The sequence below is a fragment of the Pholcus phalangioides genome, unplaced genomic scaffold (assembly GCF_987345545.1).
Source record: "Pholcus phalangioides strain wild (caught in Gottingen) unplaced genomic scaffold, Ppha-v1.0 ptg000007l_1, whole genome shotgun sequence".
Classification (NCBI taxonomy): domain Eukaryota; kingdom Metazoa; phylum Arthropoda; class Arachnida; order Araneae; family Pholcidae; genus Pholcus; species Pholcus phalangioides.
In genome coordinates this window covers 28,212,775-28,232,617 of record NW_028301600.1, presented here as the reverse complement: position 1 = coordinate 28,232,617, position 19,843 = coordinate 28,212,775, and the positions used below count along the sequence as shown (strand labels likewise).

Below are 19,843 nucleotides of genomic sequence, written 5' to 3'. Positions count from 1 at the left end.
GTTTATACTTATTTAAATACAAATAGCACATAATATTTTTAAAGGGAAAAGTTTCGAATATAGCGTTCGATGTTATTCGTGTAAATCAAACTGACGCTTAAGCAGCTAAGTTAATATATATTCCATTCGGCGATGGATAACATACAATCAGGGCCGTAACTAGAACTTTTGCCGGCCGAGGCAGTTGCCCTCCTGCATTTCCTAGTTACGGCCCTGCATTCAATAACACACTCCATAGATTGCACATAAAAATTAATTTTTGTTCCAAAACATCCGAAGGTCAATATTTTAAAATTTTGATTAGGACATTATTTTTCAATTTTTAAAAACAAATTATGATAAAAAAGTTATTTATTTGCAGTCGAACCCCGTTATAGTGCCTCCCGATGTCTCGCCAAACCTACTTAGCGCCACAAATTTTCAGTGAAAAAATCTTCCATTTCTAGGATTTACACACATTAAACCGTGATGCGACATAATGCCGAACTGGTTATAGCGCCAGAATTCTGAGAAATATAAATAGCGGTGTTAAATCGGGTTCGACTGTATTGTATAATAAAGAACACTTATCACGATCTCTCAAAGTATGGAATAAATTTAACTGTGGATAAATACATTAAAATCTCCCATAGAGGAGCAATCGAAATTTTTTACATATACATATTTGAAAGGTAAGTGCGGTCTGAGAGGGTATTACCAGCATGGTCCTCTTTGACCACTTGCTTATATCTCTTCGTTGAGACAGGGCGGCGGGCCATGTTATGATTAGTAGGAAAGGTCTGAGAGGATGCACGGAAGGGGAGGTTAGTGACTTCAAAATTAGTGATAGTGCATGTAATTTGTGAGCCAATTTGTTTTTAATTTAGTCAAAACCGTATTTAAACAAAACAGGTGGATTTGTACGATGTTTTATTACCCTAAAAGCGCCTCATCAAATTCTGTAACACGATTTTCTAATGTTTGAAAATTTATCGCTCAATTTTAATTAAATTTTAAACAACAAAAATATTTTTTCCCTAATTTTCAATTCTATTAGAGATGTTTGCAAATGATCTGAAGAACTTTAAGGTGGTATCCGACTGCTTTTCTTGTCACTTTTCTATAAAATGGTACTGGAGTGAACTTTAATATTTTTTGACAGAAAGTGTCCCAAAATGGGGAAAACAATAATAAATTTTGGATTACCTGTCATTTTCTATGAAGAATTCATTTTTATGTTAAATTTTAAGCAAAAGTCATGCAATATTCCAAACACGATTGCAAAAAACTCCATGAATGGAATGTTTTGTTATTTCCACAGTACTTTCAACTAGGGTCAGAACTAGATGGGGCGAGGGGGGGGGGAGCAACTGCCCTGGCGGAAAATTCTGAAAGACGGCAGTTTTAAGTATGAACAAAGAACCCAGTTACGAAATTACCTGATTTTAAAGTTGTTGGGGTGGCAAAAATCCTAGTTACGGCCCTGCATTCAAGGTGCAGGTGCAAACCAAAATTTAAAGGATTGTACGGTCTGCTCACATAAGTTACACCCAAGTCTGTTGATGTGCGTGTGAATTTTTTGAAATTTCATTACCCAAATACATATCACTGTAATTAGACGAATAGATATGACAGACCTTAGATTTTGGTTCATAACCTTAACAATATATAAAATAATATCATATTCAAATTTCGTAATGATTCAATGAACAGATTTTTATAAATCATGTTTCAAACTCAGTAAAATGTCAAAAATAGCATTCTTCGTAAAGCATGTTTAAAGTTTTTATTCACGAATTACCTGTACATAAAAACGCAACACTAACGAAACTTCAGTTCTAAGCGTAATATGAACAAAAAAAAGGCCTGTTTGGGAATCACAAGAAATAACGGCTTTCATAAAAAATAAAAATAACTGAAAATCTATATTTTTTTATTGCCAAAACGACGTTTTCAACGTAGTCGGATACCTTAAAAACCACACTGCAAAAATCCAGTAGCACCAATATCAAATGAAATTACAAAAGTGTTGATAAAATTCATTCGTAAATTTTACGGAGCTCGTGATTTGAAAAACGTGTTCTCTTGCTATTTTCACCGCATCGCTTCCCATATTGCCATTAAACTAACAGAGCTGGGAAAGAAAATACAGTAGATTAAAACAAAATTTCTCTTTGGAGATTTTTTTCGTTGTCCGTCCAAACGCAGGGGGGGCCTCCGTCCAAACAAACGCGTATTGAGATTTTGAAGAACGGGGAGGGCGAAGGAACGAAAAGAAAAACGAGCAAAGTGAAAATATATAAATCGCTCCCTAAGTTACGTAGGGAAAATAAAATAAAGCTTCTTCATTTCTTTTTTTTTCATGGCACAGATTGATTAACCTTTTCTGTAATAAGTGGTGTAAACTCTCAAAAAGAGCGTAGCCAATCGAAGGGGGGAAAAAAGCGAGAAAAGCAACCAATCACGTAACGAACGGCGAAAGTCGGTGCCGCCCCTTTGGAGATGGGGGATGGTTTGGAGTTGCGCGCCAGTGGTGCGGCACTCGATCAGCCGAGTGGAAGGGCGTATTCAAGAGGCACTTTTCCAATTAATTAAAGGTCGTTTTGAGGCTCTGTGTCCCCACCCCGGGAAAAAAAATACGCCTCTTAGTAAAAGCAGACGCTCGTGAAATAATGTGAAGACGTGTAAGGTCACAACAACATCTTTATCAGTTGTATTACAGAGCTCTTGTCAATCCGCACGATTATGATGTGAAGTGATACCGAGCCAGTAATTATTGACAGCGGCTGTGTTTTTTTCATCATCTTCATTAGGGAGATTCTCCTTTGAAGGGGGAAAAGAACACAAGCACTCTCTTGGGATATTGGATTGTGTGGTGGATTGTTAAGAAAATCGACTGACTGTTTAGTTCGAAGATGTGTAAAATTTGGAAATGTGAAGTGATGAAATATAATCCATGAGAAGCACGAAACTAAGGAAAAAAATCTGCTATGTGAAGCTGGAAAATTAATCTGCTGTCTACGATTCGGTGTAGTATTTCAATTAATATTTCATATGTGCCAAGAAGAAGCTGTATCCTGGACAAGTAAAATGGAATCGGCGAAGGTTCCGGAAAGAGCAACGAGAAGCGATTCAGATAGTGATCCCGAGTCTTCTGAAGAGATATTGCCAACAAGTGAGGATCGAACGAATCTTCTATTGAAGTCATCCACTCCGAGTGATATCGACAATAAAAGTGACTCGTGCAACGATTCCGCGAAGAGCCAAACTCCGGAACTAGTATCGAACTTCTCAGTGGCTTCTTTGCTCGCCGGTACAAAATCGAACTCAGTGCGAACTCGAATATGGTCACCACCGGAACTTTACCCGTTTGGGGGTTCGAAATGTGACTCGTTTCCTGTGAATCGAGGACAAAAAAAAGTGGATTGTGACATTAATATTCAAGGCCCTAGTCCACAGGAAATCTATCTTATGGACCGCATATTAGATGCTCGAGCCAGAGTGGAATCGATGCCGCATCCTCATCAAAGGTTTCTACCCCATCATCCAGGTGGTGTCCACCAACAAGGTATACCTGCAATATGGACAGTTACTGGTCATCCACTCACTCCATCACCAGTAGCACATCGGCCAGTCGTCCATTCTCCCGTGGGTCAAGCGGCTCAGTGGTCACCAGCATTGGCCCTCCAAGCAAATGGACAAGGTACGTTATTAGCATTTCATCCTAAATTCGCTTCATAGTGAGTACTTTTAAGGCATCTGAATTTTACGTGCATTTCAAACGAAATTTGGTGGAATTTATATACCTATATAGTTCCAGTAACTCATAAAAAAATAAATAAAAAACAATGCAATTTTTCAGATGCAGTAGCCTTATTGCGTAATGAAGATGCATCTAATAGAAATGAATTATATATTAATTAGAGCCTTTTACAGGAAAATTTACCCTATACCACAGCGGTTCTCAGCCGGTGCTCCGTGTGCACTCTTCAGGGGCTCCGCGGCCTCTCGTGGAAAATATTAAAAAAACAGTTAATTTGAAACAAAAATAATTATAAATACTTTTAAATAATAAAACTAAATCAGTAACTTTGATGAATAAGTAAAAAATTGGCCTACAGGACTCCGCCATAGAAATTATACGCCAAAAAGTTCTCCGCGAGTCAAAAAAGGTTGAGAACCGCTGCTCTACCAGAAAGGTGGGGAATATTTTTTACCATGGTTTTAAATTCCTAGTAATATTTTTTAAAATACGTGTTTTTTTACAACATTGCATACATTTCAATTCCGTGCAAATGATGCCGAATCATGACTGCTGTTATTATCATCAACGCCCATACTCACGAGTTTTACTATTTAGTCGATAAAAACTATGTAACAATGCTTCTATGTGCAAAGCATTATTCAAAATAATACTTCAGCTAAGGTGGTCGTAATTCAATTCAAATATTTTTAAATTTGTAAGAGATTAAAGCTTCAATTTTTCTAAATTATTATTTGAAAAAAAAATAGGTGTTTTTTTTCCAATTAGAAATTCTTATAGTAGGTATGTACTCTCTCTCTCTCTCTCTCCATGAGTGCCAGTCAAAATTGTGCCAGTGGCTCAAAATAAATTACGCAATAGCTGAAAGAGTAGACATCTTCAACGTTATGAGAAGCAGCTTCGAAAAAAAAGTTTTAAATTTTTTGAGTGAAAAATATCGTGATATTTTGTCTCCGAATATTTTTCAAACCATCAATTATTGAAAAACAATATTAAATTTTCAAAGATTTGAGAAGTTTTTGAAATATCTTATACAGAGATCCAGTTATACCTGTCTCAGAAAATAAGTAATAATATCAACCACTTGAAAGTGAATTTTGGGAAATATTTCTCAAAGCTCAAAAACGGAATTTAATTAAATCTTTGTTCTGTATAATGAAGTTCGTTTCATCAACTAATTAATCGTATTCTCTCTCTTCCTTTCTTTCTCTCATCTGGGATTATCAACATAGTAAAAAAAACGAAAACAAATCACACAGGAAATTGATTTTTAACTACTCAAAAATACGTAAAATGTTTTTCGTATTTCTAGGCTATTCAGATATGAGAAGGTTTTAGAAGGGCCTTTGTTGAATAATTCGTTATAGCCTAATATGTTTATTTGCCGATTCTTTATATATAACATAATTAACATTAATCACTGGAAAACGCTGCATGTTTGAGTTCTTCTTGTGGTCATAAATAGAATTTCCAGATTTCAAGGATTATAATTGACTTGCCAAAAGTGACAGTTACATTGAATAACTTGGCAATTCACGGTAGTTTTCTGAATCAAAACTAATAAAATTAAATGAATCAAAACTAAGGTATAAAATGACCAATCACTATCCACGGTCACTTGCCCCGTAACTACCTCTTCTTCGTGAAAATAATAGTTGTATAAATACAAGTACAAGACCACAACAGGCGAAATGCCCAACGAGGTGGCTGAGAAAAAGATGTCCATACCAAATATGGATGTCATATTTCATATAATACAGCCACCCCCAATTAAAAGTTCAAATATAGAAACTAAAAACTATATAAACATGATAAAATATAACACACTCGATTCACCCCAGCATGTTTATCGTATTTCTTTTTAAACGTGTCAAGTGTGTTAGAATTTACTACCCCCGGAGGTAAACTATTCCATTTATTAACAACGGTATTAGACAAAAATTTCCTGTGGCACCATAACCTAGAATTCTCCCTTACCAAACGATACTGGTGTCTCCTTGTAAAAGCAGTTGATTGACGGCGAATTAATAAATCATGGTCCATCCTATTCATCCCGTTGAAACTTTTGAAAACCTCCGACACCTGCGTTCTTACAATGTAAACTTATTGAAAAAATGAAGTCTCTCTTCACATAACTCCAGCCCTGTGTGCCAACAAGGGCACGCGTAGCTCTTCTTTGTACCCCTTCAACCAAGCCTATGTCCCTCTGTAGGTATGGTCTCCAAAACCTTGCAGCATACATCAGTCCAAGACGAACTAAGCCTCGGAAAAGCGGAAGAATGACTTTAGGGGAACGCGAGGAGACCTTTTTGAGAATGAAACCGAACATTCTATTCGCTTTCTGACCACCGCTGAATAATGTTCGGAAAACTTGAGCCGCTCGTAAATGAGAATTCCCAAATCAGTGATGGTAACATCATTCAACTCGTAAGAGAAACGTGGGTTGTTCGAACCAAAATGGGGGACCATGCACTTGTCAACGCTTAACGTCATTCTCCATTCATTTGACCATGCTGCAATCCTGTTTAAGTGGCCTGGAGCAATTCCCTATCGCTCTGGTTTCCGACTGCCTCCATTAGCTTCACGTCATCTGCGAATTTGCTAACAATCCCGATCTTAAATCGGGTTAATTCTCTTGTTACGTCTAACCATTAAGTAGGCATACATTAAAGAGACACCCCCCCCTCCCCCCAGGTAGGACTGCTCTTACTTACCAGACGCGGGTCCCGCTACGAAAATAATAGCGCGGCCAGAGGCGTCAAGCTCTGGGTAGATTTTATATATTCTTTGAGAGAGATGGGGGAAACGTGCATCCAAGAATTCATACATTTTTTACAAAATATACAGGAATGCTGAAAAATATCCATACAAAAAATACAGGCACAATTAAATGTAAATTGGAGAAAGTAATGAAAATTTCGAACAGAAGAAAATTTTAAATAGATGAAAGAAATAATTCTCCAAAACCAATTAAAATTAGGGCCTGATGAAAGAAATTGTGTGAGAACTGATGGAAGTTCAGAATAAGTGGCAGAGATAATTCCAGAATTGATGAAAATTCAGAAGTGAAAGAAATAATTAAAGAAGTGACGAAATTTCAGAATAAGTGACGAAATTTCAGAATAAGTGACGAAATTTCAGAATAAGTGACGAAATTTCAGAATAAGTGACGAAATTTCAGAATAAGTGACGAAATTTCAGAATAAGTGAAAGGAATTATTCCAGAATTAATGAAAATTCAGAATGAATGAATGAAATGGTTCTAAAAAAGATGAATTTTATTTTCAGAATTGAAAAAAATTATGAAAGTTCCGAAAAAATGATGAAGGTCCAAAATCAAGAAATAATGAAAATTCAGAATTTATTAAAGAAACAATTCCAGATTTTGCGGAAATTCAGGACTTCTGAAAAAAATAATTCTGGAATCTTTCTTTCTAGATGAAAATGCAGAATTTTAAAGAATTATTTTTTTTTTCTAGATGAAAAAATTCAGAATTTATGAAAGAAATTATTACCGTGAGTGTGGGCCCCCATAACCCGGACCCAATACGACCCCACTAGACGCACACCCCCCCCAAGGGTGGCTCTGCCCGTAGGAGACACGTCACACACTTCGAGAACCACTATCCTATATAGTCGACAATGTTATAGAGCTGTTTTGCATATACATACTTCTTTAAATATGCCGTTAGAACAAATCGTTGACAGTTTTACGAGAGAGATAAATCATATTCATCCAAAATTATCATTGTAGTATTAAAAGGGACATCACTGGACCGAGATCTCTCAGTTCTGATGAGATTAGGATAAAAAGACTTATTTACAGGGAGGCTAAATGAACTATTTCTCAGGGTGGCAAGTTCGAACGGCAGCTAATCTATGATATGGGTCTGAGCATCCAGGGCCGCAACTAGGGAGGAGCAGGTGGGTCTTGTGTCCCTGACGCTGGACCATAGGGGACGCAAATTTTATTCTCAAACCTCTACTTCAACATTACAAGGGGGCGCCAAAACCGCCTCTGTTGAAATGCAACAGAATAACCTCTTCGCTTCAGAGGTACACCTCATTGAAGAGGATTGCTCCAAAGTATAGTTTCCCAACCTTTTTTGTCCCATCGCCCCCTTCTTCGGAAATGTTTTTCTCCCATCGCCCCCCAACGTAATCTAACCCATAGGATCCTATGTTATACCCGTAGCTTCTACCGCCCCCCCCCCTGGAACTTTCCATCGCCCACGTTGGGAATCACTGCTCCAAATGATTTTTTTTTTCAAGTTGAAACCAAATCTAACTCAAATGACCCCAGTAAGATATTGACCTTAATTTATTAATTATTCTTTTTAAGGGGCATTTCGACATACAATAAACGTAAATCAATCAAAAAAAATTTTGGCTCAGGTGTAAAGACGATAGGAAGTAAAAAATTTTAAAAAAATGACGATGACTCGAGAGAATAAATAAATGTTTTGTATTAAAAAAACAATTAAAAACATGCTAAAACATATATTTTAACGACGTATCTTCAAACTTTAGAAGAATATAGATTGAATTCCAAATTTACGGGAAATATCGATATGAAGGTGAAAGGAATTTTGCAAAGACTTTGAGGAGAAGTTAAATGCTGCAAAAAAAAAACCCGTGATTTTTTTAATTTTAATTTTTGTTTTTGTATAGGTAGATATCTTAACTGGACATACGTATAAGAGATTGAATTACTACGAGACTGTCATGAAATTCAAAATTCGTCAGTAAATGACAACATTATGCAGCTCGAGAAAATGAAATGCTTAAATTCTGAAAAAAAGAAATTCATCTTTTTTTTATTTCATAACTTTTTATATTCTATGTTATAATGTTTCTAAAGCGTGTCCAAAAATTTCCCTCATTTCATATTCACGTTTTTCTCAAAAACTACTTGAAGTTTTTTATCTGAACAAAGTTTTATATAAAAATATGTAAAAAAAAATCATTTCCTAAGTTTCCATTATATAAAAAAGTAATAATGTAAAGTTATATATTTGACGCAAAATTTAACAACTCCGATAATTTGGTACTCGATCTTTCTGAATATTAGTTTAAGAGGCTTTTTCCCTATTGTTGCAAAGTATTTTGAAATGGGGGGGGGGGGGGGTTAATGTCAAAGTAGTTTAAGAGTCACGTTTTCAACAATTCTGATTCATATCCAGAAATACCATCTAGAAGTGCTAAACTATAGAGAAAAATGAACTTAAGTCCTATAAATTTTCAATGATTCCCCACTTATGTGAAATCAGAAATTTTTTTTAACATAGAACTTTAAGAAAACTATTCTAGAAAAACCTTTTTCTCAAAATGAGGATTAATCAACATACACCATTCTAACTTTAACCCCTCGAATGTATGTATAAGTGGTATGTAATAGTTGGCAAAACGAGGAATTACGCTCTCTAACAGTGAATAATTGCAAGCAGGGGAAATTGGGAGAGGGGGTCAATTTCCCCATTTCTCCCAAAATATTGTAAAATGACTGATTTATATGGAATAACCTGCTCAAGTCTATTGTTCTCTCACACTGTTCCCTCCCCGAAATGCCAGTGGTCCCCCTCCAAAATATATTTTTGACTACGGCTTCTTTCCATTACCTCGACGAGAAAAATTTCATTTCGCATGGCACTCAAGCGCTTGGCCTTTCAATTAACACCAGTAATTTAACATTTATTTTTTTATATAACAAGTCTGGGTTTGAATCCATCTAGGCATGCGAGTGTTTTTATAGTTGCTGTGTGTGAGCTACAAGCCTATATCTAATTAATTAGCCCACATACTATAAATATAACTAACAACTATAAATTAATTTGCAGGAAACCCCCATTCTAAATACATTAAACACAAATTAATTAGCGACACATTCTTCCTCAAAAGTCATACAAATGCAAAATTAGAAAAACACAACAGGCAAATTGCCCATCAAGGTGGCTGGAAAAAAAGAAAGAGAAAATAAAAATATGTATCAAAAAATAAATAGTATCAGAAAAAAGCTTTTAAAATTATGGTTGTCGTAGTCTAAATACACCTACCCAAAAATAATAAGCCAGAAAAAGTAACTAAACAACTGAAATATCTGCCCATAGAAATATGGTTGCATTGGCGTACACAAAGAGGGTGTTTCGGGGTTTTAACCCCCCCCCCCCTCATGAACCAAGATTATAGTGTTATTTTGCAGGAAAAAAAGTTTGGTTGTCTATACATTTTTGGAAAGTCTTCATTCTATCGACTATTGACTTTCTAAAATTTTTGTATGTATTTTTCAAACATATCTCATTTCAACCGAATTCAAAGCATTTCGTATATTCATAGAATTGAAATGTGACAAATGTTTTAGAGCTATGCATATTCTATAGGTTTACGAGCTTAAATTTCAGGAATTTGCAGAGGTAGCATTATTTATCCTCCCAAAAAAAAAAGTTAATAACGTAAAACTTAAAAGTATTATTCTGATAAGATAACATTGTGGAAGCTTTATTGTAAGCTTTATGATTCCACAGATATCTCCAGATCCACGAATTTGTAAGAGTTGGACCAGGAGATCGTGGCGTTCATAGAAATACAAACTCGCGAGATTGTTGAATCACTCTTTTTCACACAGTTTGTGACACGTAGGGAAGCACGGTCATGAATTTAAATTTTGGTTAGGTGCCGCATCACGCTATGACTTGCACGCCCACAGCAGTGACGCTTATATCGTTTCCCATAAAATAATAAATAGACAGAAACATAATCAAGTATAAATGTTTATTACAACAATTAGGTTATATTTTTCTTCATTAAAAGCATTTTAATACTGAAAACTTCTTTTTTGCAAGAGCAAATTATAAAAAATTATAATTATAATCTTTAAATTTTTTATGATATGCCTTTATATAATTAGAAAAAATCTACTCCTATTAGTAAAGGAAAAACAATCATTATAAACGTATACAGTGGATCCCGCTTATAACGTTCCAACTTAGAACGTTTCCCCGCGTAGTACGACTTATTTTGGTTGTCCCAACTCTGATACTAATCAAGATTTTCCCGTTTAAAGCGATTTCCCACTTACAACGTTTTTTTCATGAATGTTTTTTGGAAAACTTTTATAAATGAAATCCACTGCATTTCAATTTCATCTCATCATTCTCAGAAAGAATTATATTCTTGAAAATGTGTGTAAGAGAGAAAATATATTCAATTTGGTGAATATTTGATAATTACTAAATTAGAAAAGAATAAGATGTTGTGAGGTTTCATCGATACTCGTACAAACTGTATGTTGTATTCTGAAGGCGTATTTTGCGATGATCATGCAACAATGTATCATAAAATTAATTATCCAACACATACATTAATTACCAAATTAATTTCCTCTCTGAAGTTAAAGAAAATTGGTTAAATCGATTTTCGTGCAAATATTCTTGGTAAATTAAAAGTTGAAGGGTTTAAAATGCACGTTGGATTTTATGAAACTTTATTGCCTTATTATACAAATCATAAAAATATGTTGAAATAGAAATTTCCTTTTTAGAAATACTCTAACCTAAAAACATACAGCATAATCATAAACTCCTTCAACAAACACACGGGGCTTATAATACACACCAAGATGAACAATATCTGTAATGAATTTCAAGCCGCAACGCATTCACGGTGCCAGAAAAATTTGCATGGCGACACCAATCATTAAACAGTAGAAAAAAGAGACACATATACAGTCGAATCCCGTTATAACGAACGTCAAGAGACCGGAGGAATCACTTCGTTAAAACGAAATTTCGTTATAAAGGAATTCCAGCTTACCTAGCATTGTTCCTATGTAAATTTATTTGGGGGGTTAGAAAAGTGTTCGTTAAAACGAGATTTCCACTATAACGGTATTCGTTAAAACGAGATTTACACTTTAACGGTATTCGTTAAAACGGGATTCGACTGTATATATATATATATATATATATATATCTAATTAATGAGCAGTACAATTGGATTTGCATCAGATAGGAACTTAAAATAGCTGCTCAAAACAGCGTCTGAGCGTGTCATTGCGTTGCACAGCCACACCATACCAACAAATGAAAGACTGTCGCACCCACTCCTGAACTCATGGTGCGGTGTTGATGTTGTCTGCAACAACAACTATATTTTTTATTAAATATAAAATATTTATATTATAGTATATTTATATATTTATATTATATATTTTTATTAACAACAACTATATACAACAAACCCATTTTTTTAGCTTTATGATTAACCCTCTAGGTATTGAGTATATTTGAATATACGTGGTAAATACGTGCGTGCGTGCTCGCGCGCGTGTATGTTTGCGCGTGTGTGCGTGTGTGGTCAGAAGAACCCATGGTATCTTTTTATTCTCTCAATTTTTTTGGTATTTTAGAAGGTACCTCCTTTAGTGTCATTTAAGTACGAATATTTAGTAAAAAAAATTTTTATCCAGAAGGAATTGATTCCTTGCTGGTGTCTCATTTTTTTAGATCTGTTGAAATTTTACGTTTTCAGAGGTTTATAAAATCGCAACAAAGTGAGTGAATGAATTGGAAAAAAATACTTAAGGAAACAAACTACACAGTATTCAACTTTGCTAAGCAAGATTTTATCTATTTATAGATAACAGTGAAATAACGACAAGCTGTATTACCCTCAATTAGGCATTTCAGCTAATTTAAAATCCATTCTAATTAATTAAACTGCTGTGTTGGTGTATTGTTTCAATTAAAAATATTCCTACACGGCACCAGTTTACACCCATTTTTGTAAAAACATTTTTGTAAAAACAAAACGGCACAGTAGAAATCAATAACACTCTTCGAAATGCCATATCTTGTTTAATGAAGTAGGTTTTCTTTCGATTTTCAGCTGGTGCAAACTAAAAGAAAAAGGGAAAATGTTCCGTTGAGAAATAAACTGTACAAAGTACCCCTGGGCTAGTCAGTGCTATAAAAGGGAGTTTTAAAGAGGAGAGATATCTCGTCAATGTGTCAATTAAGGATAATAAGTCTCTTGGTTCCATCAGAGGGGTTATGGCTTTGCAGACTGCGTGCTGTGCAAATTTTTGCCGCTTTTCTCCAGTTCTAATTTTATGTTCTTGACCACCAATCACCAAAATTCTTATCGTCCAACTTATCGTCCTGGGCTATAGACCGCTTTGTCCCTCCCCCCCCCCCCCCCGTAATTACGCCTCTGAGTTCCATAGCAAATATTATTCGTCTTGACGTGTACTATCATCACTAGTCTTTGATGAAAAGGTTAACGACTCTGTTTATTATTGAGAAAATTAATAGCCTCATTGAAATTTCAATGCATATTTACTGCTGAACAAATTGTATCAATCCCATTGCGCACGTTGTGACCAGTTATGGCGTATCGCAATGCACGAAATCGATTTGTGTCTTACAGTTTCTATCGAACGTGATAAATACTTCTTTTCAGTTTCCCAGATTGCGATAAGAACAATAATGAATTACTTTCATGTCGGGAATCGAAGTCGTGATTCGGTGTTTATTTTTAATACATCTAGATCAACAACACCATCAACACCATGGTGTTATTAATGTACTGCCTCTTGTGGTAGCCGAATGGTTCCCAAACTTTTTTGTTCTTATTATATATATAACACCTTCTTCTGCAGAATTTTTTTTCTCATCGCCCCAACTGGAATCAACCCATAAGATCCCATATTATACTATTTAGCTTCTACGACCCTCTAGTGTCGGGGTCTTCAACCCGTGGAACACCGCAGGGGCGTAGCCAGAAATTTCGTTCGGGGGGGACCAAAGTGACAGAACAATAGATTTGGCCATCTTTTTCCCTTTTTTCGGTCATTTTCTCACATTTCGGGGGGGGGCCAGACCCCCAAGTCCCCCCCCCCCCCCTGGCTACGCCCTTGGAACACTGACAACATTTTAGTGGCCCGCGAAGACACCGATTAATGAAAAATGAAATCGGCATTCCACTCTATCTGAAAAAAATTCTGATCTTAATTCCCATTCATTTTGGACATTCTTTCTAATCGTGCGAACAGTTGGTATATGTTCAGAAAAATCCAATCTTGACCTGATTTTCTTACTGACCAGTTTCTATTTTAAGTCAATAACAGAATAATTTATTAAAATTTTCTGAATTTCATTAGAAAATTTTTTATCAATACTGTCGAAGCGTAAAACCTTGGAATAAATTTGTTGAGGAATTCGCTATTAAGATGAAAGTTGGTTTTTTTTAGCATCAGACTGATAGTCCTGGGTATTATTGTGCAAAGCTCTCAGTGAGCAAGATCTAAATTTGTCAGATTTGTTAATAATTACTTAATGATTGATTGTTTACTAATAAATTATTGATAATTGTAATTTTAATTTTTTTTATTTTTTGCAAAATAAATTCAAATTTTACCATAACAACTCATTGTGTAGTCACCAGGAATGAGAAGCTGCCCAACCCCGGTGATTCACCCCTCTCATTAAATGTGGGTCTCGGATGTAAAACGTTGAAGACTCTTAACTCTAGAGCCTAGATCATTCCATTGCCCACTTTGGAAAACACTGCTCTAGACAATAATCTCTAGCTCAACAGGTCTATGCTTGTACCCTAGATTGAATATGAACGTGTTTTTCAGTTCGTAAAATATCAAACTGGGACTTCATCAATTCCAAAATTATCGTATAATGAAATGTCAACGTGAAAGAAATCGCTCGTTAATGTACGCTGAGCACACGTCATGAAATTTAATCACTTATAAATTGCCTTAAAGTAGGGTGTATCGGTTTCTAACTGTGGGAAAAGCCAGTCTTGACAAACACTGAAGTGGCGGCCGAAGGAAAAGCGTTAGAGCTACCTGTTGACAACTGCGTGAAACTCGAGATTTCCCTCTTTCTACCTATACATTATTTGATCAAAACATATTAAAAGCTGAATAGTTATGATTTTTTTTTAAATCGGATAATTCTTTCTGAAATACCCTGTAGATGTGCTAGTTAAAAATCGACTTCATTAATAAGTCTTGATTTATGTAACATCCTTATTGTCAAAAGATTATGATCGTAGGACAAACGAACCTAAAAATAGCTCATGTAACTACTGCAAGTAATTTCACTATTACTGTTTATTTATCAGTGTTCAATAAAACACAGCAGAATTTCGAAAAAGATAATATTTAAATTCAAACCGTGTAATCAGTTTTAGTTATGGGATTTTATTTTTGCAATTTTTGAATTGGTACGAAACAAAAATCATCTAATTTTATAGTATTGTATTATATGTGTCATAATTTCTCATTTCCTGAGCTAATAAAAAAACAATGAAATTCGTTAAAAAAAGTATTTGAACTTAATAACATTCTTAAAAAACAAACTTCTGATTTTAATATTTTTACTGGTTTCGTGAAACATCAAAAGTATTGGTTTAAACTCACTCGCGTTATATTTGATACTTTACGAATACATCAGCCTTAAAGGGTCTTCTTTAAGACTATAAATTGGCAGGCCTAGTAATAATCAAGAAACTTTTCTAGTTTCAATTTCAATAGTTTACAAATGTGTCCTTCTAGGTAAAAACTGTTATTCACTGTGCATAATGAAGAGACTACATTTCTCAGGAATAAAATGGAAGCTTGGAAGACTTCAAATGGCTTCGTGGTATATATTTCATAACCATTCGTTTTGAAAAACTAGAAAAACCATCAATATTTTCCATTTTGATGGAGTGTTTTTTATCACATTAGTGCTTCATCTACAACATAGTTTCCCAAACTTTTCATTCCATCGCCGCCTTCATCAGAATTTTTTTCTCTCATCACCCCCAACTCAAGTGAACCCATAGGATCCTATGATAAATCCGTAGCTTCTGTCGCCCCCTGAACCATTCTATCACCCACCAAAGGGCGATGTTGTCCACTTTGGGAAAAACACTGATCTACAACATACAATTGACAATATTCTTGGGCAAAGTTGATCAACTCTTCTACAACATACAATACTTGTAAAATATTTTTTATACGTAATTATGTGGACCAATGCAGTGATTCCCAAAGGACCGGCCATGCTATACAGCAGGGGTCTTCAACCTTTCAGACACCCCGCGACAAATTTAAATTGCCCATAAAGCCTATGGGCCGCTTACTCGTACTGAAGTATTTATAATTGAAAGAAGAATCCCGGGCGAGTTAACCCAGGTCGATAAGATACTCGCCTCAAGTACCAAAGAATGTTTAGAGGTGTCGAGTTCGATACACGGTTCGTCCTTGTCAGAAATATACCCCTGTGTCAGAAACTTTTCTGCCACAGGTGTACAATAGAAATGGTGACATGACCACAAAAAGAGATTGCTACCGCAGAGAGTCCCTCACTGAGGGGTTGGTGTGCTAACTAACCTAGTATAAAAAAAATTGCTGCGGTTCGGAACCGTGAATAAATTGTAGGTCCCAGTATAATCACCCCTCGTGTACAGAAAATGACCGTGGTTAGACAAAAATGATCTAAAATGAATGAAAGAAGAATCCAGATTTACAAGGGCTTATGTGATTTACAGCGACAATGGAGGGGGACAATACCCGAGTTAAACAAAAGCAGAAATAATTGGAGACTTATTAATGCTGAAATAATTTATTTTATTGATTATCAATTTCGATTAGTTCTGAAATACCACTCAATAATAGTACTATTTTTTTTTTTAAATACCTCACCAATTCTGAAAAAAGTTCTGATTAATTACTGATTAATTTAATTAACGCTGATTAATTTTAATCTGAAATCACTTTAAATGATTCTGTAATTATTTATATCGGTAATTCTGAAATTATGTTCCTTCTCATTACATATACAAACGCAAAGGCCACAACAGGCAAATTGCCCAACGTGGTGGCTGGAAAAAAAGATGGCCATGAAAAATATGGATGTCAAATATGCTTGACATCCTATCTTGAAATCATTTCTTTAAATAATTTTGCAATTATTCTCTTGTTAATTGTGAAATAACTTCTATCACAAATTACGAAATTATTTCTCTCATTCTTTTATAAGTTAATTTTTTTCAAACTAATCCTGAAAGTATTTGTTTCAAAAATCCAAAAATTATTTGTTTCAAAAATCCAAAAATTATTTGTTTCAAAAATCCAAAAATTATTTGTTTCAAAAATTTTGAATTATGATCAATTATGGAATTTTTTTCTTTCATCAATTATGGAATTTTTTTCTTTCATCAATTATGGAATTTTTTTCTTTCATCAATTATGGAATTTTTTTCTTTCATCAATTATGGAATTTTTTTCTTTCATCAATTATGGAATTTTTTTCTTTCATCAATTATGGAATTTTTTTCTTTCATCAATTATGGAATTTTTTTCTTTCATCAATTATGGAATTTTTTTCTTTCATCAATTATGGAATTTTTTGTTTAATCAATTCTGGAATTTTTCGTTCATCAATTCTGGAATTTTTCGTTCATCAATTTTGAAAAACTATTTCCTTCATTTATTCCAGAAAATTAATCATTTTCACAATGTTTTCCATCATTTTCTGAAAATGATCGGAGGGCCATGACAAAAAGCTTCAAGGGCCATGTATTAAAGATACCTGCTATACAGTACGCTGTTTGGGGTGCCACGCGATATTTTGAAGGTAAAACCATTTTTAGCGAAGCAATAGGACTGTGATTTTGAATCTGTTTGTCGCGGCACTTGAGGGGTTCGGCCAGAAGGTTTCGGTTGAAGGGGTTGAGAGCATAAAAAATATGAAAATCCTTGCTCTAATATGTGCTCGATCCCATTTTTTCGTATACTCATTTTAAGTTATAAATTAAAATAATTGAAAATTTCAAAGAAATAATAGAGGAAGGTAATTAGTTGCTAATGTGGAAATTTATGTTCCATAGGAAGTTAAGCAAATAAATTTAAAAACGTACATGAAGCATTTTAAAAAACAGAACTCACACGAATCCAAATCCAAACTATTATTGAGAAAGAAAGGATCTTTCATGTGTTATAGAAATGGCATGGTTTCAACCTGATTGGTCTTTAAAGTGGTTTTTGGTGGTTTTGTAGAACATTTGTCTATTTTTTTCTTTCGAATATGCCAGACAGCAAAGCAAGTTTCCTTATGGAAGTCTTGTACTTTCCTGATGTAAGGTGGCAGATATATCAATTAGGCAAACAGGAAACATTCAACAAAATTCTCAAGTATTAAGTTTTTGGTTATGGAAACATGCCTTTATAGAAATAAAGACTGTAGTTTATTTTTGATTTTTTTCCTTATCGCGATTCAAAGAAGAAAAAGTCGTATTTTCCAAGTAATTTACTCCTCGATTCAGGTAAAGTGCTGAATTTTAAGTAGCAATTAAGTGTATACTTATCTTATGTGCGTAAAAGCAGTGAGTTCGTCTAATAAATTTACGATTCATTTGTTTGCTGAGATTTTCGTATGGTCGCTCTTTCGGACACGAACATTAAGATTCCAGTAAAGTACTTGTAATAGGTTTTATTACCGCTTTTAACATTAGTGTCTGTGTCGACTGCGTCAAGTACATTTTATTGGTCCTCATCAATGTTCTGATAAAGATCCTCGCAAACTTGAATTCGAGCCAAAACAGAAGAAAAGTGGGATGAAATTTAAGCTTGGGTCACAAAAACATTATGACGATATATCTTATCCCAAAGAATGATAAAATGTGTTTCTCTTTTTGAGATTTTGTAAATTTCTGATTCTGTTATCAGAACGCTCATTTTTTTGTTATTCAAAAGTTTGGAAAAGGTTAAAATTAGTTACATAAAAGGGTGCTACAAATCGCAGAAAATAAAAATGCATTTCACGAAACAAATATCCAAATGATCTGATTGATCATTGAAATTGATTACCATACTTCATTGAGGAAAAATACGGCAAACTGGGATCTTAAATAATTAACCGTAAAATACGGGACCTCTCAATTGTCATAAAAAATTGTAAGAAGTAGGCACAATCACTAATCCTAATTAAAATTCCAAAATAAAGGATAAAACGGTTAACCTGGCACATATCTGAGATGAATATTTATAATTTTTGCCATCAATTATCATAATATAATTTATATTATGAAAGCGCTGTGTATTACGACTTTGGTAATTGTTAAAAATTCAAATAAGTATCGTTGAAAAACGGGACAAATGCATAAAATAATTGAATCAACGGAAATTACAGGTATGTCCCGAAATACGGCCAATATACATCAGTGGCCCATCAAATTGTTTCAGACATTTTACTGGTCCTTTGTTTTCGGAAAGGTTAGAAACACTGGTCTAATGTATCACTGCGATTTAGTTCGCGTTTGAAAAAATTTGATATCCGCGTAAAGAGATGAAATCTGTCATAAATTCAGTGAGATCTTTGCCTTCAGTGCGATAGGCATCGAACGAACCAAATTATACTCTTCCGTAGTAAAGATGTAAGAAATAATTGAGAAGAAACTATGAAATTTATATATATATATATATATATATATATATATATATATAGAGAGAGAGAGAGAGAGAGAGAGAGAGAAGCAATTTCTCTCAACTTCACTTATTGTTTGAATAGTTTCATTAAACATTTATAAAATTAGATTTTATTAATTTAGTTTGCTAATTAGTTTTTGTTTCTGAATTTTTGTTGGTCGAAATACATTTTTTTTCGTCACGATATTACTACCATAATATACAGGGTGTCCTGTAAGCTCTAATGCGGCCTTTATCTCATCAACCGTCCATCGTAGAGGTATGATTCCAATTCAAAAAGTGCTCAAAAGTCGTTCAAAAATTTCCTGTACCAGTTTTGACAGTGAAAATACAGTGTGTCACAAAATAAAAAATCTAAATTTTTATGCGGTCCCCTTGTCATCTTACTACCAATTAGAAAGTTGTTGCCCTGTATCTCCCCAGGCCAACAGAAAAAAATACCATGTTTCTAAGTGCAATATTCGCTGAAATTAATGTGAATATCAATTTAAAGATCTTAGAAACGTTATCAAAAAACAGCAAAAATTTACGGATACACAACGCTCCCTTCCCTGATTTATGATGTGCTTTCCCAACTTTCCTCCAATTTTTGAATTCAAATATACAGTTTTTTCATC

General features: G+C 34.4%; 1 protein-coding gene across 2 annotated transcripts in view; it reads left to right on the top strand.

The window, feature by feature from the left end:
* Positions 1–2,508: 2,508 nt before the first annotated feature.
* Positions 2,509–19,843, top strand: part of LOC149085140 (uncharacterized) — a 60,417-nt gene continuing 43,082 nt past the window's right edge. For both annotated transcript variants that reach the window (XR_016192797.1, XM_089232968.1), the window contains exon 1: positions 2,509–3,682. Coding sequence is in view for 1 of the 2 variants with exons in the window: in XM_089232968.1 (XP_089089094.1) it covers positions 3,034–3,682 (649 nt within the window). In the remaining variant the exon portion in view is untranslated. The remainder of the gene's footprint in view (positions 3,683–19,843) is intronic.